General features: G+C 40.6%; 1 protein-coding gene across 1 annotated transcript in view; it reads left to right on the top strand.

Annotated features, from left to right (window-relative positions):
* APLP2 (amyloid beta (A4) precursor-like protein 2) overlaps positions 1–14845 on the top strand; it is a 42484-nt gene that overhangs the window by 12802 nt on the left and 14837 nt on the right. Inside the window, exons 3-10 of the mRNA XM_006873084.1 lie at positions 1889–2001; positions 2782–2957; positions 3320–3525; positions 4623–4790; positions 10012–10142; positions 11271–11345; positions 12535–12693; positions 13564–13692. Coding sequence (XP_006873146.1) covers positions 1889–2001; positions 2782–2957; positions 3320–3525; positions 4623–4790; positions 10012–10142; positions 11271–11345; positions 12535–12693; positions 13564–13692 — 1157 coding nt within the window. The remainder of the gene's footprint in view (positions 1–1888; positions 2002–2781; positions 2958–3319; positions 3526–4622; positions 4791–10011; positions 10143–11270; positions 11346–12534; positions 12694–13563; positions 13693–14845) is intronic.

The following is a 14845-nucleotide window of genomic DNA, read 5'->3' as shown; positions in this document are numbered from 1 at the left end:
TGCCAGCTTCCTTTAACTTTCAGTCCTAGAATGGGGTTTTCTTTTTCTACCTCAGGGCACCCAATGGAAAACTGCTTGTTTGAAATTGAAAATGCCAGTCACTTTCCTTTCTGTAGGTCTTTGCTTCCCAGGTAAATCTCCTATTCTCTGAGTAGTTCTGGGTGGGCTCCTCTTTCCACCTAAGGCCTTTACAAAACTAAAAAAACCAAAAAGCCTGTTTAATGTTTTTGTGAAGTCATTTGAGAGCAAGTTGACATTGTGATACTTCCCTTCTAAATACTTCTGCTGGTTTCTCCTAAGAGCAAGAACATTTTCCTACATAATGATAATGCATTGATCACATTTTGGACAGATTCCCTAAATGTCCCAATAATAATGTCCTTTCATGCTTTTTAAAATCCAGGATTCAATTAAGAGTCACATTTTTCCATAGTCTTTATGACAATATTTTTTAAGCCTACAGGACACTTTGTTTAGAAGATGATCCCTGAATTTGGATGTCTTATTTTATCATGTTGTTGTTAAGTACCGTTGAGTCGGTTCCAACCCATAGTGATCCTGAACAGGGTTTCTGAGGCTGTGAATCTTTACTGGAGCAGAAAGCCTCAGCTTTCTCCCATGGAGCAGCTGGTAGTTTTGAACTGCTGACCTTGCAGTTTGCAGCCCAATTCTTAACCACTACGCTACCAGAGCGCCTTTATTTTATCATAGATAGATTCAAATTAGACATTTTTGGCAGAACACTACGTGGGTAATTGACCTTAGAACATGGCATATGTCAGTGTGTCCATCATTGGTGGTGGTGGTGGTTATGTGCAGTGGAGTCAGTTCTGGCTCATAGTGACCCTGTCTTGGATTTCTGAGGCTGTAAATCTTTATAGGAGCAGAAAGCCTCATCTTTCTCCTGTAGAGTGGCTGATAGATTTGAACTGCTGACCTTGCAGTTAGCAGCTCAGCTCATAATTGACAATGCTACCTGAACTCCTTTTTGTTGTTGTTGTTGTTAGGTGCCACCAAGTTTGTTCTGACCCATAGCGACCCTGTATAGGGTTTCCAAGGAGCAAATGGTGAGCTTGAACCACCGACCTTATGGTTTAAGCTGACTTTACAGTACAGTGCATTAACTCACAGCGCCACACCAGGACTCCACCAGAGCTCCTATGGTGGTGTTTAATTGATCACCTGGCTAAGGTAGTATCTGCCAAAGGTCTTTGTAGAGGTACCTTTTCCCTTGTGTAATTAGTAACCTCCTGATGATTCTTGCTTGAATCATTTACTAACAATAGTTTGTTGTTAAGTCAAGTCTGTTCAGCGTGATAGCGACCCCTGTATAAGGTTTCTGAGGAGCCGCTGACCGCCAGCCTTGGGGTTCACACTAACCTTATGGTCAAGTGCTTATCCTACAAGTACCACACCAATGGTAGCTTGATTAAAAGTAGGTATGTAAGTAGGTACACAAAGGGCTAGAGTAAGATTAATTTGCATTTCATTAGAATACTCATTCATTTCCTGAGCATTCTTTATTAGACTAGATCTGTGGGCAGAACTAATGAGGTAAGAGCCTAGGAATATTGTGTGATATGTTATAGATTGTGGAACATAGCTGCATGTGTTTGGGGTGGCTGTGAAATAGGGAAGGGGGCGTCTGGAGATGGTAGTATTGCAAGAATCCTATTAACTTCCACTTAACACACTCCTATGATGGGATTATAAAAGATTGGAATTAGGGAAAAGCCAGGAGAATCCTAGCTTTATGGTTCTTAAAGACCGTTGAGTTCTCCTGGCTGCTTGCCTGAAGCTGTACTTTTGCCTTCCTGGGTCCGCCTGGTGGTGTCTACCTGGAGTCTACAATCAGATTTGCTCTGACAGTGCTTCTGTTGTTTTCCAGTGGGTGAGTTTGTAAGTGATGTTCTACTAGTTCCAGAAAAGTGCCAGTTTTTCCACAAGGAGCGGATGGAAGTGTGTGAGAACCACCAGCATTGGCACACGGTCGTTAAGGAGGTAAGAGAATGGGTGAGGAAAAACTCAAGTGTGGTTGTATCTGCTAGGAAAGAAAATAGTGTTTTCCAACAAGTCTCATAGTACTTTCAAATTACAATCCCCCTGCACCTCCCCACCTCCCCCTCCTTTATTTCTTCAGCGTTTACGTTTATTTGTATTTCTGGATTATAAACTTTTGAGGGAGGGATTAATATTCTGAAGGTAATACCTGCTCCTGTGATGAATGTAAACTATTTTCAACCATCTTTAACTGTGAACCACAAGGTCAGTGGTTTGAGCCCACCAGCTGTTCTGCAGGAGACAGACGAGACTTTCTGCTTCTGGACAGATAATACAGCTTCAGAAACCCTATTATTATTAAGTGCTGTTGAGTTGGTTCTGTACAGCGTTTCCAAGGAGAAACTGGTAGATTTGGACTGTCGACCTTATGGTTCCCAGTCCTGTGCTGATCCTACAGGGCCACACCAGGAGTCCAGAAACCCCATACAGGGTCTCTATGAATCAAAACCGACTTGATAGCACTTCACAACAACATATTTACCTGGTGTTGATAATTATTAGAAGAAACTCCTTTTCCTTAATTTTCTCCAACTTTGTGCTTTCAGTATATTTTTGTCTAAGGTGGTATGTCCCCATTGTAAGTTAAGCAATTTAGAAATCAATTAACACTGCTAAGTGATTTGATAGGGGTTTCTTTTGGATAAAACTAGGGATTGGAGAGTGTTTGGCCATGTTTACGGTAAGAGTATATTCTCATGCTGGTTTCTGGATTTCTTTCAGGCATGTCTGACACAGGGCATGGTCTTACATAGTTACGGCATGCTGTTGCCCTGTGGGGTAGACAAGTTCCATGGTACTGAATATGTTTGCTGCCCCCAGACAAAGACTGTTGAATCCACTTTGTCAAAAGAAGAGGAGGAGGAAGATGAAGAAGATGACTATGATATTTATAAAAGGTAAATCCCTGTTGCCTGGCTTCAGCAAGCACATGTTTAAGTGGCCGCTGCTGCTGGCCCTTTTAGAGGCAGCGTCCCCTTACTCAGGCTCTCCACCAGCCAGTTCATCACCCACGTCCATATGCAGGCCTTTCCGCCTTACATTGCTCTTGGCCACGTTTGATTTTGTGGGTTGTGTACTCTCTGTTCACTAGCTCTTCCCTTTTGCTGATGTAGCTGAGCTGCAGACTTCAGTGGCAGTTAAATATGAGTCGAGCTTATTTCCTGCCTCTGTTTTGGTGTTTCAAAATAGGCAAGGGAATCGTTGTTGTGCATTGTCATAGGAATTGGCATCAACCTTCCTTTTTTATTATGATCTTTAGTGAATTTCCTACTGAAGCAGATTTGGAAGACTTCACAGAAGCAGCTGTTGATGAAGATGACGAGGATGAGGAAGAAGGGGAGGAAGCAGTGGAAGACCGAGATTACTACTATGATACCTTTAAAGGGGATGAATACAATGAGAACCCAACTGAGCCCAGCAGTGATGGGATTATTTCAGAAAAGGAAATTACCCACGATGTGAAAGGTAACCCAGCATAGAGACATGGCTTTCAAATCCATGTGGTAACTCCTTACGTAGAATTTGGTGTACTGTATTCTTACAGGTAAGTCGTAAGAGGAAAGGTGTGTACGTATCTTGACCATGATTTTAACTCTCCAGTGCATTGGACATACCATGTTAGCATTGGCAAGCAGGCCCCCTTCAGGATGTCTGGAGCTGAAACATCCAGGGGAAGAGGCAGAATTGAATCAGAAAATGTCATTTCCCTTGTAAAGATTTAACAGAGAATAGATCCTATGAGATACCAAAATTGACCCTTTAGTATGCTTCTTCCCCATCAACCTGAAGTGTTCTCTCACCAAAGTGAATTCCCTTCTTCAGTATGGCTAAAGTGTTTAGGAAGAAAATACCTTCCTTGATTTTTCTTTTCCTGAGTGTGTTCTAATTTGTAGGTTGCCCTCTTTGTCCATCAGGAAGAGTTTTCGAGCTGGGAGGGGTGGCCTTCTAGTAAGGTCAGGGAAGTTTTCATCTTGCCAATTTAGAAGATTGTGATAGATCCAACACCTGTTACCCACCGTCTCCTGTTGATTATATATTTGAGGCCAATTATGATGTGTAGAATATTTTTAGGACCCCGACTTGGGGGAACTTGTGATTCACTATGGAGAAGATGAAAGCTGAGAGCACTTATCCTTTTCAGCTTCTTAGGTACTCTTTAGAGCATGGGGCAGGGGTGCTGGGGGTGGGGGTGGGGTGTCAGCTTATAGTAGCAGTTCCACCTACATCGTCCCCTTTGATTTTGACCAGTCAAGCAAACATTGCCACTGAAAGACCAGAAACGTGAGCATCAGAGACCCTATCAAGACTCAAAACATGTTAAAAAAAAAAAAAAAAAGTTTTTTATTTTCAGTTTTTAAATGTCTTTTTTTTTTTTACACATTAGAATGGGTAGTGGCTGACTGAGTTGGTGAGTGAGTTAGCCAGTGCATTCTGGTTCTGCCCAAGCCTTTTCTGATGTCAAGTCTGTTGCCCTGGCACCTTGTCCTCACCCCACTCCCCCACCCCTTGCTGGTCTGTAGCATTTTGAAGCCCCTGCTGACATTTTGACCATTTTCACACAGCTGTCTGCTCCCAGGAGGCGATGACTGGGCCCTGCCGGGCTGTGATGCCTCGTTGGTACTTCGACCTCTCCAAGGGAAAGTGCGTGCGCTTTATATATGGCGGCTGCGGAGGCAACAGGAACAATTTTGAGTCTGAGGATTATTGTATGGCTGTGTGTAAAACGATGAGTAAGTCCCGCCTCACGCTGGCTCTGTGCAGCAGCCACTGTCCTGTCAGCGTTCTGTCTCTCCGGGCCGTCCTCGTGACTGCGTCTGTGTAGTGTCTCTGCTGACTCAGGTGTTTGCTGTCAGTTGTCTCACTCACCTTTGTGCTTCCTAGAGCTAGACTTAGCTCTTCTTCTGGTGGCTGAATGGTCAACTTCCATGTGCCCATTCACACTGTGTGTCTGGCTGGTGGCATGGTGGTGGTTTTCCCTCCCTGGTGCTGTAGGACCCACTTTCTGATTTGCGGTGGTCCACAGATCCCAGAGCTGTTAGGGTTGATCGGTTGCCCACGGCTCTCTCTAGTTAAAAGGCACAAACAGGTAAGCATATCAGCATGAGTTCTGCATATGCTCATCTTCTGGGCTGTTTATTTTTGTCTTTGGACCCCCACTATTGCTGATCCTTCAGCATGCACGTTGGCTAACAGAACTTCCTGTTTTCTAAAATGACAACAGGGATAACTTTGGATATCCAGGACATTGAAATAGCTTGTTTTCTTCATGCTAGAGAAAAGCTTTGCAGCCATGCGGTACTAGCTCATTGTTTCTTCTGATATTTTGGCAACACAAGATCATGCTGAGTTCTAGGAAGAAAACGGATTTTCAGTGGTCTGTTCTTTGGTCATAAAAGAAATGCATGGTTCAGATTGAACTAGGTTTATGCCAGATTCTGTAAGATCATTTTCTTCTCTCTGAAGCTACTCCCCTTATTTTTTCTCTTCCTCAGCCCTTACAATGCTAGCCCATGTGTGTATAAACTCCTCAGGGCAAGCAGTCAGTCATTCTTTTGGTTCCTAGTCTTAGACTCCTGGTGTGGTGCTGTAGGATAAGTACTGTACTGTTAACACAAGGTCAGCAGTTCAAACCCACCAGCTGCTCTTCGGAAACTCTGTTTAGGGTCACTATGAGTTGGAACTGACTCTTAGTGTTAATTAACAACAGCAATAACTGTGGAATTCATTATAATAGCGTGTTGCTTCCTATGCCTGGTATTTGCTGTAAAGGGTTTGGCTGTAGCTTCCGACTGTTTTTCATTCAAACACCTTTGTGTTGCCATTTTCCTCACTCTGCCAAAAGGTGTTTTTTAGTCTTAAAATAGTGTGCTTTTATTACTTTAAGCTGCTAATCTGTGGAAAGGCCATTTTCATTTGCTATGATTGAAATAAAATATGAGCCTTTAAGGAACCTTAGTGACAGACACTAGGCTGATTCAGCAGACACCTAGAGATAGAAACACTTACCGTGAGGACATCTACTACTTTGTAAAACCACTCAAACTCAGAGTCAGTAAAATTTGGTTTTAGGTCTCAGGAATCACACTATGAAACCAAACCCACTTCATTTGCAACTTGTGGCAACACCGTAGGACAAAATAGAAATGATTTGGTCTTTATGGAATCAAACTGCTATATCTTTCTCCCACAGAGTAGCTGACTGTTTTTTGTCAGCATCTGAGCACCTTGACCATTTTGTCTTCAGGGCTTCTTGCTGAGGAATCAGGGATGTTGACACATTTCTGCTTTTCTTCTTTACCCAAAGGGTCAGATCGGTAGTAATGTAAGACAAGATGGAATGACAGCTCTGGGGCAGGCATTGCCAGTTTTGAGGTTTGCAGAGTTGTTGTTTCCAATCACTGGCTGTATCGGTGTGGACTGAATGCTGAGAAAGAGAAGCAGTGCAGTCATGTCCTGGTGGGAGCTCCCAGCTATAGTGCTCTGTAGGCATGGAAATGTTGCTGCTGCCAGGGGTAAAGTCTGTCCTCTGTGCAGAGGGCAGGGCAGGTGTGCTCACAAGGCAAGAGGGCTCTCTGTTCCTAGGTCTCAGCCCCACTCTATCTATAGCACCAAACACCTCTAGGCATTCTGCCCCTCTCCTTTTTCTCCTAGGGAAGGCGGTGGCAACTTGTGTTTTGTGTTACCGTTGTCGACCTAGAGCTATCAATAGAAGATTCCACCACCAGTGCACAGTGATGACAGAGAAGTATTGACACTCGTGGGATCCAGGGATTTGAAATTTTTGTACACTTCTTAAGTATCCTGGGGATATGATTTGCTAAGCAGTATGTTCTAATTTAGTTCATTGGAAAGTTGGATGTTGAAATCCTATTTAAACGTATATATTGTTGTGAAGTGCTGTCAAGTCAGTTCTGACACATAGCGACATGTATAGGGTTTCCGAGGAGCAGCTGGTGAGCTTGAACCACCGACCTTGCAGTTCAAATGTCTTTGCCATCTGGCACATTAACCTACAGTGCCACACCAGGACTCCATTTAAACGTATATAGGAATTAAATATTCCTCACAACATTTTTGTTGTACCTTTTGTTGTGGTTAGGTGGTATCATGTTGGTTCTGACTCATAGTGACCCTATATACAACAAAACACTACCTTGTCCTGCATCATCCTCACATTGTTGCTGTATTTGAGCTCATTGTTGCAGCCGTTGTGTCAATCCGTCTTGTTGAGGGCTGCCTTTTTTTGGGGGGGGGGGGCTGACCCTCTGTCAAGCATGATGTCCTTCTTCAGGAACTGGTTCCTCCTGATAGCATATCCAGAAGTAGATGAGACAGTCTTTTACCATGTTCGTTTCTAAGGAGTGTTCTGTCTATGCTTCTAAGACAAATTTATTTGGTCTTCTTGCAGTCCGTACTGCTTTCAATATTCATTGGCTATACCATAATCTAAGTGCATCGTTTCTTCTTTGGTCTTCCTTATTAAGTTGTGCAGCTTTTGCATGCATATGAATTGTACCTGTTAGGTAATTCAAAAAGCATTGCTACAAGATCATAGAAACGTTTGTTAAACAAAATTATGAAAATGTGCAGCCTCTGTATCTCGACATATCCTCCATCAAGGTCTGTACACCTCTGAAGGCGATGTTTCCATCTCTGCTAACCCTAAGAATTCTGAGCTCTTGTATTTACACTATATCAAAACAGAACTTTTGGCATCCTCAAGGGACTCAAAATTGTGATTTAAATGTTCTTTGAGTTTTGAAATCAAAAAGAAGTATGAAGGGGCAAGATCAGGACTTTAGGGTGGGGCAGGCTAAGGTTTCCCAGTGAAATCTTGTAGGACAGCTCTTGCTACCCTTGAAGAATGAAGAGGTGTGTTGTCATGATGGAAAAGATGTCCTCTGTGCAATCCTATCCTGTTTCTCAGTAATGCAGTTTTCAGTTTCTTAAAACTTGTTCATAAGCTCCAGTGATCATTCTGTGTCCTTTGAGAAAGTCTATCTAGATTAACCCTTTGAAGTTCTAAAAAGTTTCCATAACTTTCTGAGGTACGTTGAATTTAATTAGCCCAACAGATCCCCTTGGAAGCCAATTTTTTGATTGGATCTTGCTCTCTGGACCATGTTGGTAAATCCAAGACTCAACAAATGGTTCCATAAAATCATCTCCATAACTTTGATGTTGCTCAAAAGACTGATGGAAAGATCTGCTCTTCGACCTTGCTGATCTTCCACAGCACTTTTGGCACCCATCCACACAAAAGTTCGCTGAAGCCAACATGTTCGCTTGAAATTGAAAATGCCAAACCATGTGAAATCCCAACTTCATTCGCTATCAATCACGTCAATGGAAATTCTATGGTCTTCCGTTAACAATGTTCCTTTGACTCATCTTTTGAGGTCTTTCCACCTTCCTTAAAATGTTTGATCCATCTTAAAAATTTTTGTTTTATGTGGGTCAGCTTTCCCATAAACTTTCTGCAAAGCTTCAGTAATTTAGGAAGATGTCCATTTGAATCTTTTTTTCAATCATTTTTTTCCATAGCACAAAAAGCATCATTTTTTTGAAGGTACTCCAAGAGACTAAAGCAGTGTTCCTCAGAGAATTTGTCTGCATCCATCAACTCATCACAGAGATGTGTTTAATTACACTTAGTTTGGAAAAACCCAATGCGTGTATGAACTAGAACCTTAGTAGCAATACTTTCTGACTTAAATCTTATATAAGGAAAAGAGGGCATAAATGAAAGGACCATGTAATGTTTCATTCTGTTGTGCATTAGGGTTGCTTTGAGTCAGAACCAACTCAGTGGCACCCAATTACCACAAATAAAATAGGTTTCTGAAAAAACTTTTGTGTAGTTTACTGATTTGCAGCCATATTTGTCAGTTATACAATTGTTTCAATGTTGCATTAAAATGATGCAATTCTAGAAATTAGGTGAATTTGTTTCTGAATTAATATTAGCTGGATTTTGGTGCTAGTTCTCCACTTAGCTCTGAAACTACGTCAAGATGTAGTAATTTATACAAGCAAGTTATATGTCATTCCTCCAGTTTGAGAAATCTCAAGTGAGTTGGAGTATTACATTTTCATAGGTATTTCTTGAGAGGTCAACTAAGTAAACTTGTCATCATCTCCTTTCCTTTAGTATAGTGAGCTGCACTGTACAGATACTTGTTTATCTTGGACCTGTAATAGTTCACGTGTGATAAGCAACAAGTGTTTGTTTTTTTTTTCCATGGATTTTGTTGTCTGTTAATTGCCTGCGAGGGCCTTCAGTGCACCTTCACCCAGTGTAAGTTGCCTTTGTAAAATTAGTACCTTAGTTGGATGCTTTTTACTGGAGGTGTGACCAAGAGTCATCCCTCAGTAATACTGAAAACTCACGATTATAGTGAGAGTGGCTTTAAACTTTTTTTCACCAAGCCTGTAAGCAAAACACATTCAATTGAACCACTTTGCCAAAGTAAGTTATAACCTAAAAGTAGCCAGGAGAGAAGAGCTCCTAAGAAATGGAGAATTTTGTGAAGTTTCTCAGCAGAGTCTGATTTTAGCCCTCGTCTCTTTTCAGCAAATAGAGTGGCTGTTTTTTTTTCTCCTTGGATTTTAACGGTTTCAAGACTTGAAGGAAACTATAGAAAAAGCTTTTTTTTTGCCTGGAAATCATAAGTAGATGTTTCACTGGTGCTGAAGATACCGGGCGGTTGACCTACCAATAAATTAGTGTGAACTGACATGGTTGATGAATTTTATGGAAGGCAGATTGCCCACTGTGATCTAATAAAGTGGGATCTTGGCAGACAGCAGCACCCTGTACTTTTAGCATGAAACAAGATAAATTGAGTCAGTTTTACAGGTCCTGAGCTCAGTTTTCTTCCTCGAGCACAGTTATAGTTGTAACATTGTGCCTTGCTTCCCAGGACAACATCCTTTTTAATTTTGTTTCAGTCCCCCCAACTCCTCTGCCAACCAATGATGTTGATGTGTATTTCGAGACCTCTACGGATGATAATGAGCATGCCCGCTTCCAGAAGGCCAAGGAGCAGCTAGAAATTCGGCACCGCAACCGAATGGACAGGGTAATCCTGATCTTTTTCTTACTATCGTGGTGTTTGGCTTTGGTGAACATGGCTTTTGCAATTGGATAAAATGGACCTCATCTCCTCAGAATGTTATACTAGCCATTGTAGAAAAGATAAAGTGTTAGGATCATAAGCAGAGCTTCCTTTTTAGCCCTTTCTCCTTTCCCCATCCCCTGCCTTCATGGTGGTATTCAACCTCTGAGTGTTTGTCACCTTTCAGACATTCTGCTTATTAAGCACTTGCTGTAACTATATTTATTTTTCTCTAATATTAAAACCCTGATGCTGTCAAGTCGATTCTGACTGATGGCATGTCAGAGTAGAGCATGTATCAGATGGAACTGTGCTTCAAACTCACTTTTGTTTTAAATGTATTTCTATTGTAAATGGAGAGCTATTATCATTTGCCATAAGAAGAAAGTATTTGTAAAAATATAGTAGGTGGAAACAAATATATTAATTCTAGCTATATATTGTTTCCTGGTGAGGCTTTGAGTCTCAGGGATGTTTTCTCTTCCTTGGAAATAGAGCGTGTAAGTGGTAGAGACGTGTTGGCCAAAGGAACAGCACTAAAGTGCAATTTTCACCTTGACTTATTCAGAAGGATTGAATGGGAATTAGAAAGGGGAATACCTTGTAGTGTTAACTTAATGCTTGGTGTGAGTACCATCCAAGAGCCCACACATCATCAGTGCTATGTCATATTTTGGGAAATGCTCCTTAGTTTATTTTATTCACACCAATTCTGAGAACTAAGAGTTAAACCCATTATTTTGATGAGACACAAAAACACAGGGAATTTTAAATAACTTAGCCTTATATAATTCAAGGTTATATAATTAATTGGTCATGGAACTTGGTTCCATTTGGGTCCTCATTGAGGCCTAGGGCCTTCTGAGGCCAAAGTTCTGAGAACAAGCTAAAATAGCCCTGAGCTCATCATAAGGGGTCATATGATTCAGTTCCCCTTTACAGAGTTTCCTATATTAGATCCAGTGTCTGGCAATACTTTAGAAAATTTGAGGAGTTGTTTTAGGGGATTGTTTGTTGTATGTGTCTTTTTAAGTGAAATTTTGTTGTTGTTGAGAATCTGATTATAATGTATGTATTTGACGTTTGTTCTAGGTAAAGAAGGAATGGGAAGAAGCAGAACTTCAAGCAAAAAATCTCCCCAAAGCAGAAAGACAGACACTCATTCAGGTAAGACACATTCCACAGAGACAAAGCTTCCAGCTTGACCATTTGAAAATATGGCCAGAGCCAAACTCACAGGAAATTGAAATTTGACACCTCTTTTTAGTTGAGGGCTGTGTTACAAGAAAGTTTTAACTGGCCTGCTCTTTCACCTGCTAACTAATGCTCTTTAGCATGGCTTATCTATGGTAGAGGAAACCAAATCTTCCACCAAAACACGGCTAATTCTTGCCAATAAGTAATATTAGCTCGGCTTCATTTGTTAATTCCGCTCTACTGGCAAAAAGCCTCTGTCATCTGGCTTGTTTTTTGTAGGACAGAATTTTTTTTTTTCCTTTTTCTTTAGACTTAAGGTCAAGAGGCAGAAAATAAACATCTCTGACTCATGTTAATCTCTTAACTTTGTAAAATGTCACTTTAAAATAATAGCAGCAAATTGTAGGGTTGAGAGCAACTCTTGCAAGACTGATTTTGGGCTCATAAAACTTAATTACAAAAAAAAACTTAATTACGTTTTTAATCAGCAGTTTATGTTTGTGTTTAGCTGAAACCTCTCTTCTCACGATGGTAAAACTATTGGGAGACCTTTGTTGTTCATCATTCACTTAGAAAATTTGGTCTATATAAGCCAGTGCATCTTGTGCAGGAAAAGTTCATTCAGTCGCCTTAAAACTACTGCTAACCACAAGGTGCCAGCACTTCAGGCCCACCAGCTGCTCCTTGGAAACCCTAGCCACAGTTGCTATGAGTCGGAGTCGACTCAATGGCACTTAACAACAACAACAACATAGTCCAGGTAGGTCACAAGTAACTTGCTCTTCATGACAAAGCTTTCAGTGTAACCTGGCATATTACAGAAAGAGGTTTCAAAAAGCATATGTCCTGCTAGTTTGTGGTTTCCTGATCTTGAAGTCACTGTCTTATTACAATGTGAAGAGGACAATTTACCTATATCGCCCCATGAACTGAGCAGTCAAGCATTGATTGGGTTTACAGCACTAGTCATTTCAGTTATGGAAATGTTAAATAAGGAAAGCCCTTCTAAAATTAAGCTCCAACTTGCTCCCTTTAGGTAAGGAAGTAATTGTCCTGACAGAAATCAGATAAAGTGGCAACTATCAGGGCCTGCAAATTGCTTCTTAGACATCCTTTGGTGTTACTAATTATATGTTTTTCCTATTTTTTCTTGGTTTAGCACTTCCAAGCTATGGTTAAAGCTTTAGAGAAGGAAGCAGCTAGTGAGAAGCAGCAGCTAGTGGAAACACACCTGGCTCGAGTAGAAGCTATGCTGAATGACCGCCGGCGCATGGCTCTGGAGAATTATTTGGCTGCCTTGCAGTCTGACCCACCCCGGGTGAGATGTGTTCAGAGTTGATGCATTGTTGATGAATTGTATTTTCATTGTTTTCTTCCTGAAGTGGTGTGCATTTATGGAAGCAGTGTGTGACACACTGGTCTGTAAAAATGATACATTTGTGACAGATACTGGCAATAGTTGATGTAAGGAAAGAAGATTATATGGAAGAAAAGGTATTATGTTGTTCTAGAATTTACTTATGTAAGCTTAGCATTTTATCACCGTATATCTAAAAATACCACCTGCCATGTGAAAGTATCTTAGCCTCAAGATATTGGTTGTTAATTATTCAATTATTGAATTTTTCTTTCTGCTAGCCTTATTTTCAAAGAATACAATCACATCTTCAGTGGACAGAGGCATTTAAACCAGTTACTTTCTAAGTACATTATGAAAGAGTTAATGCAATTCATATTGAAACTTTATGCTAGTGATCACAAACTTTTTTTTTTTTTTAAATTTCTTAACTTTATCCTGTGCTTGCTTTGGGAGATGAGAGAGTGTTGGAAAAGGCCTTTTGTTAAGTCAGTTAAGTCTTTTCTGGCTGCCAAGAAACTACCTAAAACTTTTCTCAGATACTGAGCTAAGAAAAGAGGGCAGTGAGCTAGAAATTCTGAAAATTACTATTTGTTAAGGAGCCAGTATAACTTTGCAACTTAGTTTTTGGTATTTTACCTAGAAAGTAGCTTCTCGTTACTTAGTGAATTAAGAACTTTTGAATGTTCAAAAGTTTGAATGTACTTTTATTCTTGTGCCTCTATGAGCTTTTATACTCTTTAGTGGGGTTTTTAAAACTTTGTCTACTTATTTTCCACTCTCTAGTCTGGATATTAAAACAGCTGCTCGCTCGCTCTCTCTCTCCTGCAGCCTCACCGCATCCTCCAGGCCTTGCGGCGTTATGTCCGTGCTGAGAACAAAGACCGCCTACATACTATTCGTCATTACCAGCATGTGTTGGCTGTTGACCCAGAAAAAGCAGCCCAGATGAAATCCCAGGTACACTAGAGATGTCATAGAAATGGCTGCACTGAGAGTATTTCTATTGCTTTGACTAATGATTAGATGGTGCTGACAGTTATGCTTAGTATTAGCTTATAGAAGATGTTTTTTTTTATTTCCAAAGACATTTGGCATGTGAGTTGGTTTTGCTATTTTAAAAATACCTTTTCTGTACTTTTTTATATCAAGTACTTTCTACTTAGGAGTTCCTGGTTGGTGCAAACAATTCAGTAAATCGTCAGCTACTCACCAAAAGATAAGGTGCTTCAGACTCACCCTGCGGTGCCTCAGAAGACAGACCTTAAATATTTATCTTCCAGAGTACAGTTATACTCTGATAACACTTGGGATGACCACGAGTCAGTTTTTGAAAGTTTGGGAATGTATCATTATGATAAGTAGATTTCTGCATCTATTTTTATATCAGTTCTGATTTAAGGCACTACCAGAACAAATCCTTAAAATCCTTGTCCTAGTCAACTGTATTAAGCAGTTCTTTAAAATTGGTCTCTTTTCTGCATTATAGTTTTTGCTGAGCCATTTTATTTTCCTGGATTTTAACCCATTATGCACCAGGCTTTATTTTACAGTCAATAGAGATGTGTTTTTCTGCTCCTTGTTTCTCCTTTCAGTAATGCCCATGTATGAAAGGACTTCAGAAAGTTCATGGAAAAATGCTGTGATCTTTCAAGTCCCATTTTCCACGAACTTTTTGAGGCCTGTTCGTATCAACTTTAATTTTACACTTTTATTCAAATTGGCTAGTGTACAAGACTTGTATCTTCCTTGTATACCAGTAGGTTTTAGTAGTTCTGCTATTACATAGTTTTCTTAGAGGACCTTACAATAGCATAACTGATCTTATTTCCTTCCGTATTTTAAATGTAATGTTATGTTGACAGTAGAACCCAGTACACATGAATGTGTTTAAAAGCATGGATGTGTTCTTGTTAAGGGCTGGCACTACTCGTAGTGACCCTGTATAGGGTTTCCAAGGACTGATTGGTAAGTTGGAACCACCAACCTTGCAGTCCAGAGCTTATCCTACAGCGCCACACTAGGACTCCAGAGCCTGGATCTTGTTGTTGGTACCGACCCATAGCAACCTTATGCACAGCAGAACGAAACACTGCCCTATCCTGAGCCAACC

The sequence above is a fragment of the Chrysochloris asiatica genome, unplaced genomic scaffold (genome assembly GCF_000296735.1).
Source record: "Chrysochloris asiatica unplaced genomic scaffold, ChrAsi1.0 scaffold00222, whole genome shotgun sequence".
NCBI lineage: Eukaryota > Metazoa > Chordata > Mammalia > Afrosoricida > Chrysochloridae > Chrysochloris > Chrysochloris asiatica.
The sequence above is the reverse complement of the archived record's forward strand: the minus strand, read 5'-3'. Positions and strand labels throughout refer to the sequence as shown.